Source organism: Polypterus senegalus, chromosome 2 (assembly GCF_016835505.1).
Source record: "Polypterus senegalus isolate Bchr_013 chromosome 2, ASM1683550v1, whole genome shotgun sequence".
NCBI classification, from domain to species: Eukaryota; Metazoa; Chordata; class Cladistia; order Polypteriformes; family Polypteridae; genus Polypterus; species Polypterus senegalus.
In genome coordinates this window covers 272,151,556-272,169,369 of record NC_053155.1, presented here as the reverse complement: position 1 = coordinate 272,169,369, position 17,814 = coordinate 272,151,556, and the positions used below count along the sequence as shown (strand labels likewise).

The following is a 17,814-nucleotide window of genomic DNA, read 5'->3' as shown; positions in this document are numbered from 1 at the left end:
ATACAATATACAATTTGACAGCTATCAGTATAGAATAAAATTATTTCACATTTTAAGCTATCCTCTCATGTACATTTCAAACAGATTCATGATATAGCAATAAAAGTTAAAGGTTTCCTGTTCTCCTTGTGCATTACTTCTTTTATCTTTTACTGGCCATATTTGCAGTTTTTTACAGAATGTCAGCATTTCTTATACCAAACTGCAATAAAATAACAGAATTTGAGTAAGCAAACAAGTTCAATTTCTGACACTTAGAGATCCAATGTTGAAGTATTAAAAACAATTTCCTTCTATATCTTTTTTAGGGAAACAGGGATTAAACATTTTATAAGGCCCTACTGACTAAAGAAATCGCCACTCTTATTTATTTTTTGTTATTATTGAAATATGGTAATTTACACTCAAAAAAGCTAGGGGCAGTACTGTGGGACAATAATTAGTGGTGTTACTGTACATATGTTCTCCCTGATTAATCATGGAATTTCCTCCAGGTAATGTGGTTTTCATACCACATCCAGTTTTAATTGTCCCCAGTGTGAATAAGTGGGGATGCACACACATGTGTGCCCAAAATAACTGGCCAGAACAATAAATCATGCTGTATATGCACAGAAATATTTGTGAGCATTTATATTTTACTGGGCAGCAGACAAAAAGGCCACATTTCCTTTTTGGTTTTAATAAAGTTTCTATCTAACTACAGTATCTTTTCTACAGACAAGTTTGTCTAATTGAATTCTTAAAACTACTAAATGGTAATTGAAAAATGAATTATGTGATATAAAATATGGTAGTGTACGGCTATATTAGGTAAGGCCACTTAGCAAAGAGAGAAAAAATGAATTCCACTTTAACACTGGTTACAATGAAATAAACTTTTTGAGACGGTATTTTAGGGAAAAAATGACAATCCAGCCTCTTCTACGGCATGTAACTAAAGTCGCTGTGCCTTTTAGTTTTATTTAAAATCAGAACTGTAGGAAGGTCTGCATCTTGTGATCAAAGCATATGTTCTTTAAAAAAAGGTAGAGAAGGTTATTTAAAACTTGATTAAAAAAAAATGAATTTTAAAACTGTAGAGTAGCTCCTGGTGAGCTAAGATGGTTTGAAATCTAAGTAATCATCACATACATCGTCAATAATTTTGGCAGTACACTATGCAATACCTAGGTCTCTGTTATAAGCCATTTGGTATGAGATTTATGTATGTGATACACCATCTAATGGAATAACAAATGAAATGCATTTATTACAAAAAAATTCTGTGATGCTCCAACTTTAGAATGACAGAGACAAAGCAACAGGACGGACACACAGACAGTTTTCTTTAAGGTGGAATGTTCTAGTAGTTATAATTGATACTTTGCTTTGAATTAACTATATGGCAGAAACAAAACAGTCTAGACAACTCAACAATAACACTTTAATTGATTACACTTAATAGGGTCATTATTGTCACAGGTACTACACAACATGCAAAATGTCACCACACATAAGAAGTACATTCACCAATTTATATCCTGTATATGAAGAAACCAATATCACTATTTCTAAGCTAGAGAAACCATGTCATTGTTGGTATATTTATTGACTTTCATTTATAAAACATATGTGGTTAAAGGTTTGCTTGCTTGCTTTACTAAGGACAAGTATGAAAAACAATTGTGTTGTCTTTGAGACATAACACAATAAAGGAACTAACAAAATAACTAACTAGGACTGTTTCCTCCCTTTTGGTTACTGTTGCTGGGATAGGCTCCAGCTTCATGTGACCCTGAATTGTCGTTTTGAGAATGTTGTGTTTTCACGGTAAACAAAATGTATTCCTGGAACTGTAAGGTAACATTCTACACCTCTGCGCCACCAATAAACAAAACCTGAATAAAATCATAAGTATCTTAAGTCTTCTCACACGTTTAAGTTGTTTTGTCCAAATCAGAAATGCAACAGCAATTACGTAAATATTATTGATAAAAATTCATATTTTAAATTTTCAGAAATTCAGTTGCACATTTATTAAAAGAAAGATTGTTTGTCATCGTTCTTTGTTAAAATGACCTTTCGCTAGTTTTTTTTTTAAATAACAGTATTTCACGAGAAATTAAGGAACTTGCACACATTCTAGTCACATAAAAAATAAACAACATAGTGGGCTCCCACGGCAGTAATCCGAAATTTGACATCATTTTTCTATTCTTTTTTGGTTTCCAGAAATATTAAATCGTCAAAGAAAGAGAAGAATGAAGCATCAATACGTTACCTTCAGAATGGTATCCGCCAGATATATCAAGCACCAGCCTACAAGAAGCATAACAAGCACCGTGATGGGAATCATTGCAAGCGACAAGTCTTGGTTTCGAATTAAAAAACATTTAAAAAAATACACGCAATTTCATTAATAGCTGTAGAAAGCATAAAAACAAATCCACATGATTTTCAGTGCTCATCTCGTTTCCGTATCAGTCGCTCAACGTCATATTTGCGCGCCCGTAAATCGTCAGTTTCTCGTAGCGAGACACAGCGACTCCTGGAGTATGCACTTACACTAGCACTTTATTGTAACGTGCCTAACTCACTTCTTCCACTCGTTTCTTCCCCCCTTGCCAATGGATGAATATAGTAATTCTTCTTAATTTTGATTTCGCTGGTGCATGACTAGCAGGCGCAAATGAATTAACTACGGAAAGCCGTTTGGGACAAAATGCCTCTTATCTTCATCGCTTTCTCACCGTATTTACTCAAACCAAATGAGCGTACAGTTTCCATTCATTCGCGTATGATAAAACAGCTTGAATTATAATAAGTAAATCTCGCCCCACGCGAGGATATTGGTAGAAGTCCAATTTATACAACCAAAGGAAAAAAATATATAAATGAGAAAAATGTGATGTTAAAAAAATATAAGAAAATGTGCATCTCATATCAACCGCCGCACAATCGCCAGAATACATTTTTTGATTGAAAGGTGTTCCTTTTTGTGCTGCATTGAAGTTCTTCAAAATCGTTAGGAGATTCAAGTGTATTTTGTTCTTTTTTTTTATCCTTGATGAGCACTCAGTATCTAAGACCCATAGAGCTGAGATCGAGATCCAGTGCCGGTGTTCTATCGATGGAATAAATCGATAGTTATATCTGTCGATCTGTGTTATCCTATCGAAAAATGCTACCACAAGCAGGGTCTGGTTAGTCTCTTCCTATTTCCCATCAGTTTGACTTCATAAAATTAACTGTCAAAGTTGATGTAGAGCTCTAGGCAAAAGTCATTCATGATGAGATAGAAAAAAAGCCAAAATAAATGTAAAACAATGGATGTTATTTAAAAAAAAAGATGGTTTCACTTATTTTATTACAATACACCAAATCAATGGCAAAGTGCACGTAAGTAATTATAAATAATAACACTAATATTTTAAACAGTAGCTTTAGGGGAAAAAAAATCACAATTAAAACTATTTAAATGTAAGAATACATTAAAGAGCACAATTATATCTGGAGCTACAGTATGTATGTTATACATTATATCACTTAAACAATACACAATTTGACATTTAGCAAAATTTAAGGACTGACATGAAAATGAGAATATTTCTGTTTACAGTTTTAAATTCCTGGTCTTCCTTGCGCAAAGTCCTCTAAAACATCAACACTACTTGTGAAATATCCCCCGCAACCCTGTGACTGATACCCATTGCAGCTTGCTTAGGTAGTAGGATTAATTATTATGACATTAATTTAAATTTGATCTTTTCCTTAAAGCCTTAAAACATTCTGACCACTAGAGAGGATGGTGATGGCTATGATTTCTAGATAGCACTGTTATACACAGGGGTGGGCTTAGGAGTAAAGGGGGCCCTGTGCTTGAACAAATGTTTTCTGGCACCCCATAGACTTCTGAAGGAACAACAGGAAAACTACTTTCTAACCTCAAAGCTCAGGAGTTGTTTAGACTTGAATAGACACTATACAAGAACAGCAAGAAATATCTGAGTATGTAATAAGTGTGTGGGTAGCAGCAAAAAGCACAAAAGAAGATGACCCATACTGTAAGGTGTTTGAAGGAAAGGTTGTGCTGATCAGTTAATTTCAATGTTAGACTTTTGAATTATTATATACAATAAATGCAAAGAGAGCCAGCAACACATCACAACTGGCAAATGGACCAAATGAGCAACCTGGAATTTTGTTTCAATCTGCAGTGTTGGACAAATTTCTGTGCTTGTCTATTAGACTCAGTCACAATCACATCTAAGTACCATCAGTTATGAAAAGATTGAAATTCTGTAAGGGATCCTCTGTACTTCTACATTTTACTTAAGACATCAGTGAACAGCAGCTTTGAAAGTTGCCCAAAGCTCTTTTTAAACCATGCACATTCAGAAATGGTATCAGTGTTTACTGTTTATGCAAAATCATTACCTTTGCATGATTCACTATCACTAGAACTATAACCTAAAGTCGGTATTATAACATGACAAATAGCTTTTTCATCCATGCTCTAACAGTTCATATGACGCTCTCCTACTGCCACAAATGCTGTCCAATGTCTGCCCTCTGTCACTACCTGCAGTTCAATAGAGACGTGTAAATACATGGATGATGGTGTGCATGCAGCTATAGCAGTGGATGAAATAGCTCAGGGAATATAAAAGAGTAAAAGAGGATTGGATTGGGTAGTCTAACGGTAGGAACATATTTTTGAAAAACAAAAAAACAAATGTTTTTTCCTGCATCATATTTAAAGAAGACCAACCTTCATAAGGGCTCAAGGAGAATGTATGACACATTAACACACCACCTGAAACAAAGTCAAATTGACCAAGAAAATAGCACCCTAAGGTGGTTTTCGTTTGACTAACTCTGTTGAGATCTCAGAACTGTACAACAGGTTGGTTCAAAACAGAGGTCAATGGCAACACAATGGGATGGTCAACTGCAAAAAGAAGATTGTCTGAGAAAACCAATCCACTTTCAACTCTGCATATTCTGCAGGGATAATTTAAAGCAAAATTCTTTTTACTCCATCATTATTGGATGCATTTAAATTTCAAAATAAAATCTACACTTTACAGTTTCTTTACAGGCTCCTCTTCTACAGAACTTCTTACAAATGACAGTCAAATCAGTTTGATATTAAATATTGCCTCTTATGTTCATCCAGGAATTGTGACTCTCACTTCTAAAAAAATGTCTGGTGGCTCACAAATTAATTGAATCATAAAATTGTACTCTGAATTTTGGATTCCATAAAATACCCTTTGAATAGTTATATTCTTAAATGCTGGTTACAACTGTACTGTGCAAAAAGGAAGCCATATGTTAACAGCATCCAGGAGTTATTAACTTCTGTCGACTCGGAGGCATCAGGAGGACCATCACACAGTGGAAACATGTCTTTTTCAGAGGATATGCATGTTGTCTCCTCTGGACCAAAGAAGTAAAAGACCATCCTGACTGTAAACAACTTCAAGTCCAGAAACCAGCATCTGTGATAGTATGGGACTGTGCTAGTACCCTGGGCAAGGGTAACTTGCATTTCTATGAAGACACCAAGACAACATCATTTCAATTGATGCCTATCACCCACTGCACTTGGAGCCCAATCTGAGTGGTTCATTGTGTGGTGGGTGCAGCAACAGGTTGTAATCAGCACATGTTCTCAACTTCTCTCTCTCTCTATGCATATTTCAGGAAGACATTGCAAAACCACATTCTGCATGCATTATAAAGACATGACTGCATAGGAAGAGGGTGTGGATGTTCAGTTGGCCTGCTTGCAGTCCTAACCTGTCCCCAATTAAGAATATCCATCCATCCATTATCCAACCCACTATATCCTAACTACAGGGGCATGGAGGTCTGCTGGACCAATCCCAGCCAACACAGGGTGCAAGGCAGGAAACAAACCCCAGGCAGGGCGCCAGCCCACCGCAGGGCGCTCACATACAAGCCCACACACACCAAGCACACACTACGGACAATTTAGGATCACCAATGCACCTAACCTGCATGTCTTTGGACTGTGGGAGGAAACCCATGCAGACACGGGGAGAACATGCAGACTCCACACAGGGAGGACCCGAGAAGTGAACCCAGGTCTCCTAACTGCGAGGCAGCAGCGCTACCCACTCCGCCACCGTGCCGCCCCAATTAAGACTATGTTGTGGATATTCTCATTTGAGAAGACCCAATACTGTTCCACACCTTAAGACTTATTTGAAAGAAAAATGGGACAAAATTACAACTGAAACACTAAATATATTAATGCCTTCAGTAACTACTGTAAATATTTATTAAATGTTATGAGAAGGAATGATAACATTGTAAAGTGGTAAATATATTACTGTTCAAACTTGATTTAGAACAGTTCACAAGTATAGAAACTAAAATAAGTATTAATTTTTAAAACAACAATAAAATGAGCTCTTATGTTGTTTTCAGAACAAAGGTCATTTACTATCATTTGCTTATCACTGCTTTCTGTTTTTATTTGCATTTTTCGATGGTGTCACAGAAAACTTGAAAACTAAATGAGAAGTAAAGAACCTCTCCACTTCCCTCAAAGAAAGCATAAAGCTCAATACAAAAGTGGTTTAGATTTTGCCACTATTACTATTTGTACTCAACAAATCAACAAAAAAATATTTTTTTTTTTCATGTAGCCTTCTTGTTTCAGTCTAGTCATGCTTCAGCCAGGGTTCCTCCTCATATCACATAATGTAATTAAAAATGTCTGTTTTATGTCTTTGTTTTATATCATTTTTGTTCATTTTTGATTATCTTCTTTAAATTAATATTGGTTATTATTTGTATTAATTGATTTTTATTTTGTCTATGTATCAATGCCTTGGATATATCTTATGTGTTTTGTAGGTGATTTCTCAAGAGGTGGGGCCACCTGCCAATCACCAACAGCAACTGACCTCCACTGTATAAATCCAGAAGGTGCTGTGTGCGGCACTGTGTTTACCTTTCACTGCCTTACCTGTTTGCATTTAAATTATAAAACTCATATTCTTAAAGTATCATAGTGTTTGACTGTTGTAATTTTGATAATCCAAACCTTTTATATCTTTTAAATAAGTAAATGCTTTATTTCATTAGATCCACCACTTTGGCTCAATTGGCAGAGGCTCTTCATAAATCAGCCTATCTGAAGGGAACAAAATGTAAAACTGAAGGGAAAATTTTAAAATTTCAGTTTGGGCGTCTTTTTATCAAAGAAGAGATATTACTTAAGTAATTTATGCGTATCTAAGCAATCTAAACATAAGCATGTAGTGTTTTCATTTTGTTTATCTGTTTTGTCAAATTACTGTTTTGCTTTGTTATCTTGCCAGGTCATTACTGTGTGCTATATGAAACCCACTGTGCCGTACAAGGGCTGTGAAAAACAATCACAAAGTAATATCTACAGAAATAGAGAACAAAACAGGAGAAACTCTAAAAACTGCACCATGTAGAGAAAAGCAAGTAAAGTATTGATATTTCTCTGTAAGATGAAGAATATTTCAATATAATTAACATTTCACTACTATATCACTTTAGCTTTCTTGATACTTTTATTTTAGGCAAGATGGGAGAAGCCCAGGTCTGATGTTTAAGCTGAAGATGAAGGGGAAGATGACTACATTTGTAGTTGTATTTAAATAATGAAACATTTTTGTTTTCAGTATTTGAATATTTCTGGCTTTTCATGTAAAATGTATTAATTCTGAGACTCTGCACTCTCCAGCATAGATTAATTGGCTGGTAGAGCTATCGCTAAAACACTGGGGGCAAAATGCAAAATATAGACAAACAAAACTGTCAGGTAGCAGCCACTAAAACTGCACATTATGAGTTCTTTAAATAGCTCCAACTGGATGTTTGGTAACATTCCTAGATAACATTCTGAGGAAAGATAAAGAATTATCCATTTGATCGTTGCAGTAACATTGCTAAGTAACTTTTGGAAACCTACATGTAATCTTGTGATAACATTGTAATAATGATAAATTGTTTGCGGTGCTGTTGCAGAGAGTCTATAATGGAAAAGTGCTCATGGCAAATGGACATCTGAAAACAACAGCTTCAATGTATTATTTTAGTTAAACTTGATTTTCCATAAACCTAGTATACATATAAGGCAATACACAAACTTCTTTTTACTGAATACAATGGCATTTTTATCAGTGCTGCTGTTGGCTCATACAAGGGCCTAGGGACCTAGATTCAATTCTAAGCCCATTCATGCCTGGTACCTGACATCCTCAAAGGACTTGTCTGATATGAGTGAGTATGAATGTGTCTGTGCCCTGCGATGGACTGGTATCAAATCTAGGGTTGGTTTCCTATATATTTTGATTTTATTTAATTTTTTAAAGTCATATAACACTCCATACACATAACTTGAGTTTTACAAAAAAAAAAACAACAAAAAGGTTCTAAACAAATCAACTCCTCACACCCAGTAGTGCCAGAATGGGCCTCCTCTGACACTGTACTGTTTACTATAATACATATCGTGGCAGTCATAGCTATCACAGCTGCCATAGTATATAAAAAGTTATATTTTTTCTGAACTCATACTAACAGTTGTGCTTTAGTACTTACTGCAGTCTGCAGTACAATGTAAAAGCTCTGTTTTTAAACATAAGACAGACCTTCTGTGGTTTAAAAAAAACCTCCAAACAAATACTAAACCATGTTTGCATATACAATACATAAGCACACTGACCACATTCTCCCATTTCATTTGTATATCTGAACACCTGGCCTAGTACTCAGATTGTGAATTTAGCGTCTAACATTCAGATTTTGAATTTCAACATTGTACCATTGTACCAAATCTTATTTTGAAGTAAGTATTTATTTTATATCTTTACTTTCTTAAACATTGTTGCATTATAAATTTTAATATCTTTTGTACTACACTGCATAGATCTTTACTGTATTCTATATCAAACATATATTATGAACATAACAACAAAAAAATAGGACTCAATATGTTTTGACTTTTACTATTAAATAAAATCATTTTGGTGAGGGTAAGCATTTGAATATTACAGATTGTGCTGTCTAAGATTTTGTTTTCCTTCCTGATATGTGATTCACTGACCTGAAAGAATTTTGCATGCTCCGTAATAATTCATTTGAGCAATTTATACAAATATTAATATACTTAAGGAATATACATTTTCATTATATTTGTTCCTAGTTATAAAGTAATATTACTGTATGAATGTCATTTATCTAGTTGCTGTAGTCTTAATATAGATTTAAAGTTCATTATCAATGTAGGATCTGAGTAACTGAGACAGGAGATCCAGTGCTTGATTTTTTATTGCGTTTATTTCTAACGTTCAATGACTGTTTTCAATATTAGCAATGGTCTTACAATTGTTCTTGTGACTTTAAGTCAGTAGTTTAACTCTTTTATGACATATATCTATAAATTCTTGGCTCACAAACCTCTATAGGTGCACAGTAGAGATGTAGCAGAAGCAGAAATCTTAACAACCTTTAAGAAGTATCTGGATGAGACATTGGGACCACTATTAGCTAAACAAACAAGCCTGATTGACTGAATTGTTTTCTCTCATTTGTCAAAGTTCTTATGTTCATCCAGACTGGCTGCATGACATACTGGTATGACACTTGCACAGCTCAGGATCACAAAGTACTATTGAGGGTGGTGAAGTTGGTTTAGAGCTCTACTCTGTTTAGGACGTATAAATACAATGTGCCTTAGTGAGCCAAACAGCATTGTTAAAGAGCTCAGCCATCCCAGGTTAGGTCAGGTCAGCTTGGGTAGCATGCACTGGTACAGAGCGTTGATGCACCCACCACACGACAAAACAGCTTGGGATGCTGGTTGGCAACCCCCCAGGCAGAAACGCAGTCCAATCCCACCATCCAGAAATAACACTCCATCTGCCCCAGCCAGGTGTTACGTGGACGCCCCCTTGGCATAGTCCAGCTGCTCGGTTCCTCAACAATGAGAATTCTGCGAATAGTACCTGAATAGTACCGTAACTGACACTCCCTCACAATGCAGGTAATGTGCCTCATTCGGGACTCCATGAGCAACCGCTCATTCAACACAAAATCAAATCAGCAGTACCCAAGGATTCTCAGAAGAGACACAGTACCAAAGGAGTCCAGTCTTCATCTCAGGTCACTGGATAATGTTCATGTCTCGCAATCATATAGCAAGACAGGAAGCACCAAGACGCAAAAGACTTGGATCTTTGTCCCTTTGCATAGATATTAGCATACACCCCTTTCCTGCGATGTCATGACCCCCCATGCTCCCCCAATCCATCTACTGACTTCATAGGAAAAGTCACCAGACACATGAATGTCACTGCCGAGGTAAGTAAACCTCTCGACAAAGCTGACATTCTGTTCGCAGACAGAGTGTGCCCAAGAGGCCATTAAAGGCCTGGATCTTGGTTTTTATCCAGGACACTCGCAAGCCCAGATACTCAGACTCCACGAAGATCACGGCATCATCAGCAAAGTCAAGATCAGTTCATCTTTCTTCACCAACAGATGCCCCACAGCTGCTGGACCCCATGACCCTGCCCAACACCCAGTCCATGCAAGCACTGAACAGAGTAGGAGCAAGAACACACCCCTGATAAACCCCAGAATCAACTGGGAAAAACACAGAGGTTCTGCTCCACTCTGCACAGCACTTATAGTAACAATGTATAGGCTGGCCATGATATTCAGCAACCTTGAGGGGATCCCACCAACTGAATTGAACGCTTTAAATGAAAATCAACAAAGGCTGCAAAGAAACTCTGCCGATATTCACGTTTGCGCTCCATGAGAACCCTCAGTGCCAGGATGCGGTTGATGGTAGACTTCCTAGGCATAAACCAGACTACTCTGGTCACTGGTAGGTGAGCAAGTGATCATGGATCCTATTGAGGATGACCCTAGCAAGGACCTTACCCGGCACCAAAAGCAGTATTATCCCCCTGTAGTTGCCACAATCCAGGCGATCACCCTTCCCTTTCCAGATAGGGACGACAAGTCCCATTTTCCAGTCAGTTGGGATGATGCCAGTTTCCCAAATGGAAGCAAAGATTGCTTACAATTCCAGGAGGACAGCTTTATCACCAGCTTGATGAAGTTTACCCTGGATACCACAGATCCCTCAGCTGGCTCACCACCTGTGCAATCTTAGTGAGATTGGCTTGTTCACAGCTAATTGGAGGATCAGCCTCAAGAACTGTGGACCCAGAAGATCAGCTTTGAACAGTTGCTCAAAGTAGCAAATCCAGCAGGTCACAACTGCAGTGTCATCCATAAGGAGCCACCCTGACTGTGACTCTCCGAGGAACAGAATCAGATGTGTATAATGCTTCAACTCCTCTGTAAGCAGGACTTGGGTCGCTAGACCACAGATGGTGTGTCACTTGCTCACAGATTCCTCTAACAAATGCCTATTTATCTGCCCTCAGAGCCCTTGCAGTCGTCCTTTTCAGTTCCCGGTACAGACCGGAGTTGCCATCAAGCCATACGCTGTGACTCCTCTCGATGATATTCAAGGTGCCCTGCGAAATGAAACACCTTCTTCTCAGATTACTGGTAACACCAAGACAACCCTCAGCAACCTTCCGGGTCTTGTCACAGAATGTCTCCCACATTACATTAGGATCAGCATTTGCACACAAATCAGCAAGTTCCTCACACAAACTGCATGCAAACTTGTTAGAAATAGCCTGATCTTGGATTCTGGCCAAGTCCAGCCTCATTTTCTTAGTGAGTGGTAACCTACTGGACCTAAGCTGGATCTTCAGAGTAGCAACAAGAAGTCTGTGGTAAGAATTAACAAACTTGGCACTTCTGTAGATCCAGCGTATGCCCACGAGGATGTGATTGATCTCCTTCACCACATCACCAGTATTGGAGTACCAAGTCCAACGATGCAACTCTGGGCGCTGGAACTAGGATTCAGCAATTTGCATATCCTGACCTTTTGCAAAGTCAAGGAACATGGAGCCACTTTTACCAAAGTCACCAGACCCATGGGGACCGAGACAATCCCCTGTCAGTACCAGTGGTTGCATAGAAGTCACTCATGACCAGAGGAGTGTCACCTCACGGGAACCCATCAACGACAGATTGAAGTTGTGAATAAAATGTCTCCCTTACTGAGACATCACTCACCACGGTCGAAGCATACACTGAGACAACAGACAAGGCACCTAGGGAGTACTGTAATCTGAGTCTCATAATATTAGCGTTGAAAGGAATGATATCGGACACCATCAGAAGAAACCGCTATAGCAACAGCTACTCCCCGGGTATGACTGCCATCAGAGCGACTAGATCAATAAATGGTGTATCCACCTACAGAGATCTGGCTAGTCCCAGGTCTGCACACTTCAGAGAGCGCTGCCACTGGAATGTGGAGTTTATGCAGTTCCTCCAACAGCACAGGAAGATGATCATCATGCCGGAGAGACAAGACATTCCACGTGCCTACCTGGACGGGCTGCCTCAAATTGGGACCCAATGTGCTGCCATGCACCAGATGACCCCTCAGCAGCACACCAGTTCTGACCCCCAACAGGCTTGACCCCATTGGCTCTCTGATGGATTCGACTCTTCCGGGGATGGGGCTCCTGAGGGCTTTCCCCCATCCCCTTCATGATGCAGGCAGCCTTCCTATGGGAGGCTACAGCAGAGCTACTCCCGCAGAGAGCAAAAAGGAGTCCTTTCTGCCATCTTACAGCTTTGTGAAGTTTTTTTTTTTACAGTGGCTGGAGTGCCAGTCCTGCCACCAACCCCCATGGTTTCCCTGCAAGTTGGAGGGCTGCTTGCAGGGCTGGATGCAGTTTAACATCATACCCAGGATAGGCATCCTGCATGGACATTTTCTCCTTACTGTATTCTGGTAAATCTTAGAGGACTATTAGCACTCACACCAATAGAGTTAGGGACAGTTTTTATCTTCTGATCATACAATACCTCAAAAGCCATTTGTGCCTGAATGTAAGATGTTGTACTCATTGCCTATTATTTGTATTATGTATAATACACTCAATAGTCTTTAGGAAGCAAGCAGCTTTAAATCAAATCGCACTGTGTGCAAATAACAATAAATATGAATATGCATGTGAGCTTAAATAGTCCAAGAATGTGCAATGACTGAAAAGCGAAAGTATTAGAAATGATATATATGTATTTGTAAAAAACTTTAAATACACATTAAATACCCCTTGATGTTGTTAGCATACAGCTTTATTTCAACAGCACAGTGATGTGGTGGATAGCATTGCTACCGTGCAGATCCTGTGTCCTGGGTTTTACTCCCATATGCACTCAATGTCAGTATGGTGTTTGCATGTTCTTCACATCTCTGAGTGTTTTTCATCTGTATTTGCCTGTTTTTCTTCCCACATCCTAAAGATGCCTTGCATCTGAGGCTGTTAGGATAGTATAATGTTATGTTAGAACTTTGAGTTGTTGTTTGTTGTACAAAGAGTTCCATATGCTTTACATCACATCTCTTGTTATTGCATATTGGAAAGGCATGTTTGCCCAAGGCATCTATTGTCAGAAAATAAGGCTAGGTTTTATTATTTTTTATTTTTTTACAATTGGAGCACAGGTTAAGTGACTTGCTTGACATTACAAAGTGTGTAGGAAGCAGTAACATAACTGCTAACCTTATAATGTCAAATCCCCCTGCCACGACTACTGCCTACTGCCTACTGTTTTTAATTTCACTATAAAAAAGATTCAACACGAAACCACTATAAATCCTAGAAAATATCCAGAAACGTTTTGATTGCAGAAACTTAGGTTGCAAAATTGATCGTCACAAATGAAGAGCTCTAAATGAAATGTAGGCTAATTACACTCCCTTAGTTACAAGAACCTATCAAAGCCATTATCAATTAGGCAGAGATTCACAGAACAAGAGAGTCTTCAAATGTTTCTTAAACATGTTGGAGGAAGCAGAAGTTCAGATAGAGGTGTGCAGCTCATTTTACCAGCTACAAATGAAAAGTGATGGAATGGAGATTTGTTATCATGCAAAGGTGGCCTCACCACACATTATTTATCAGCAGACCTGAGATGGTGAGATGAAGCATAGGACTTCACAAGTGTCCCCATATGTATTGGTGCTGACCCATTGACTGCTGTGTTGGCGAGCATCAATGATTTGAACTTAATGTATGCTGCTGCAGGGAGGTAAGAGAAGTGACATGTGCCTGCCATGGGTGGTTGAATGCCAGGCATGCTGCTGCATTTTGGATCATCTGAAGCGACTTGGTAATAAATTTTGGAACTCCAGCCAGCCAAGAGTAGCAGCAGTCCAGACATGTCAAGACTGAAGCTTGGACCAGGAGCTGTGCTTAATACTCCATCAGATATGATCTGATCTTGCAGATGATATATAGACTGAATCTGCAAAATAGAGAGCCAATTGCATTTGGCCAGTGAAGGATAGATGGTCACCACCCAAAAGCTGCATACTGACATGACTAGTATTAGTGACAATGAGCCAAGCTGAAAAGAGCTGGAAATGGTGCTCCTTCATCCAGGTTGCAATATCAATGAGACCTTTGAAGATTCAAGCTGAAATGTTGATGGCTCAAATGATCTTGTTGGAGTGGCTCTTCGTAAAGTCTGACTAATTAGATGTGTTCAGTAGAAGGAAGGTTGTGACTTGATTAGAGACAGCAACTTCAAGTGTTTTGGATAGAAAGAAGAGCCACATTGTCTTGAAAAAAGGTTGGAAAGACATCTGCAATCAAGGAAGATGGGGGTAGAGGTTGTGGAGGGTTGACGTGAGAGATCTATGAGTATCAGTAGTGTTGCTACTTCTGCTTTGAAAGAGATTCACCTTAGCATTGGTTGTAGCAGAAGAGAAGGAAGATAGAGGTGATTGATATATATTACATTCTCTCCTGGTTGAATAATACCAACCAAAGCATCAGTTACCATGGTCACTATTTTTTGGTTCTTTTAATCACCAGAAATATAGCTTCTCAAAAAAATGCTTAAATCACAATGCTAGTTTTTAATATCAGAGCCAGGGTGTTAGGTGGTAAGATACTACAAGGAGCAATCCTCAAACCATTTGATGTGATATTTACTGTGACAGCTATTGTACTTAAATATGCTTAAATTGTGGCACCCAATCTCTAATTTATTTTGTATCTCCTATAAAATTTGCATGTCTCTGGATAACTGAATTGTCTGTTACCCTAAGGAGAAAGTGGCTGAAATTAGCTGATTTATTCTAATATAATCCTTCATAATAATGTACATTTGTGCAGTGTTCCTTTTGCATAATATTTTATACTGTGAAGTGAAATGACTACTATTTATAAGGTATAGTGTTTTGTATGGAATAATTTGATTTAAATTGGGAAAAAGTGCACCTAGCCAGAGCCAAATTAATGGGTAAGCAGAGTGTGAAAGCTGATTTTGCTAGCTAGATGTTATTTTAAATGAAGATGTGTCCTGCAGATGGCAATTATGGATTGGCCTAATTTTTCAGACTCACGTCAGTCAAATGTGATATGGCATTAGTTGAACAATGATATCTATAGTAACATTTTCTTGATCCTGTAAATGTGTTTTAAAGAATAATAAATTAGGACAGTTGCCAGTAAGTAAAAAATGCAACTCTTCTGAACACAAAGCTGAAGCTCTTTCTAAGTTGACCTTCAGTAGATCAACTGTTTCTTCATAGGGAACCTCCTGCAACCAAGTATTTACACTTAAGTGTGCATCTCTCCACTTGACATTACACCCAATTGATCTAGTTCAGGGTTGCGGTCCATCCGCTGTCAAAGTTAATTTATTTCAGTGTCACACGAGTCTTTCACAGCAGCACTGGGTACAAGACAGGAAGCAGCCCAGTCCTTTGCAGATCTACAGCAACAACATTAAGCACCATGCCACTGTACCATGTTAGTATTAAGATATTTAATTCTAATTATGGAATCCTTACTTTTAATGATGGCCTTTAAATTGCCATGAAAACGTTTTCAGTCTGTTTATCAATTTTGTAATTTTGCTGAATAACAAATTCTATGCTAAAATTTGGGTTTGTTATTGCAAAGCACTGAAAATCAAAAGTAGTTTCTAAAGTGATATTGTTTTAAGTTCAAAACTTAATAAGAAAAAATATATACTGTTTAAATAAGCATTCAGCATCAGTGTTGTGGAAGCTCTAAGTGTACACAGGCAGGAAAGAATTGTTCAGTGAGGACACATTTGGCCAATATTTGGCCACCACCAATGAATCATTAAAGCTGTGGCTACATTTTCTAGGTTCAAAACTCCAAAGTCACAGGCTCTTTATTCAGGCTGTAAATGTAAAGCACAGCTGTGGAAATGAAGACTTAAAAGCATTCTATACAAGTCAGAGATTAAATAGTACAAATGCATGAATTAGGAAAAGAGTCCAAAACAATATCCAAATGTTTGGGTTTCCCAGTGGACACTGCTGGGTTAATTATCAGGAATTGGAAGGTACATCATCTAGATGCTGCTTAAAAAGGGTTGTCCCTGAAAGCTCTCTGTGCAAATAAGATGGGGATTTATGAGATAAGCTGCAGAGATGTAAAGAATAGTTTTGAAGGAGCTGCAGAGTTTCAATAGCCGAGACTGGAGTGATGATGCAAACATTTCAGTGGGTAGGTAAGATCATCAAGATGGAGCATTTTGGCCGAGGTTCTTCCAGTTATGTTTAATGCCAATGTAGCACTGTCCCCACCTCAAAGAACACCATACCTGCAGTGAAGTATGGTGCTTGTAACATTATGCCTTGGGGCCGCTTTTAATCAGCTGAACCCACAATACTGGTGTGATTATCCGGAGGTCGTCATTCATTATTCATTTCAATTAGCTCCAGTTTTCATTGTACCCTTGGGCTCAGTCTGTTTAAGGGAGGTGTTACAGGATTAGACATATTTGATGAAATCACTGTCCCTCCAGCTATACAGTATGATGTGCTGTAAATAAAACTTACCAGATGGGAAATTAGTTTTTTTTACCACATTTGTCATAAAGCTTGTGGCACGAGGAGTATTTCACACACATACAGTTATAACAATTTAAGAACATTTAAAAACAGGAAGAAACTGTTGAAATCATGCTCTTTCTACTTGAACTGTGTGATACATGAATGGCACAACGACAGCAGGTAACAAAACTATATGTGAAATATGTGACTTGTATTTTTGTCTTTTAAATTTTAGAGCAATAAAAAACAAATCATCTGCGGTGGGCTGGCACCCTGCCCAGGGTTTGTTTCCTACCTTGCGCCCTGTGTTGGCTGGAATTGGCACCAGCAGACCCCCGTGACACTGTAGTTAGGATATAGCGGTTTGGATAATGGATGGATGGATGGAAAAAAAATCCTTCATTGTGTGTAGCACCATTGGTAAAGAAAAAGTGTTAAATTATCACTCTCTCTTTAATTCCAAGCACTTTGTGTCCTGCAGCTTTTTTCAAGTAAGTTTTAAATCCAGAGATTTTGTGCCAAATAATCCATTGCATCACTCAATTCCTCTCAGATTTGTGAATTAGGTCAGCTAAAATACCTTACAGGCAAACACTAGAGCTTCACCACTGCCTGAAAAGACGAAGATAGGGAAAGCACTTTGGTGGAATGGATTATTGATCAGGAAGAAGAGAGGTTACTCTAATGGCACCTGTTTTTAAACAACACTGGTAAGGGTTAATAATTAGGTCTACAACATATGCATTTGTGGATTTTGTTGTGTTAAATGGGGCTCTTGTACACAAGAGAATATTATTTTCTATGTAAAGACAATGTCAGTATATTTC

General features: G+C 38.1%; 1 protein-coding gene across 1 annotated transcript in view; it reads right to left on the bottom strand.

Moving 5' to 3' along the window:
• Window positions 1-2,698, bottom strand: part of mbtps2 (membrane-bound transcription factor peptidase, site 2) — a 77,443-nt gene extending 74,745 nt beyond the window's left edge. Inside the window, exon 1 of the mRNA XM_039745576.1 lies at window positions 2,264-2,698. Coding sequence (XP_039601510.1) covers window positions 2,264-2,338 — 75 coding nt within the window. The 5' untranslated portion in view covers window positions 2,339-2,698. The remainder of the gene's footprint in view (window positions 1-2,263) is intronic.
• Window positions 2,699-17,814: the final 15,116 nt, after the last annotated feature.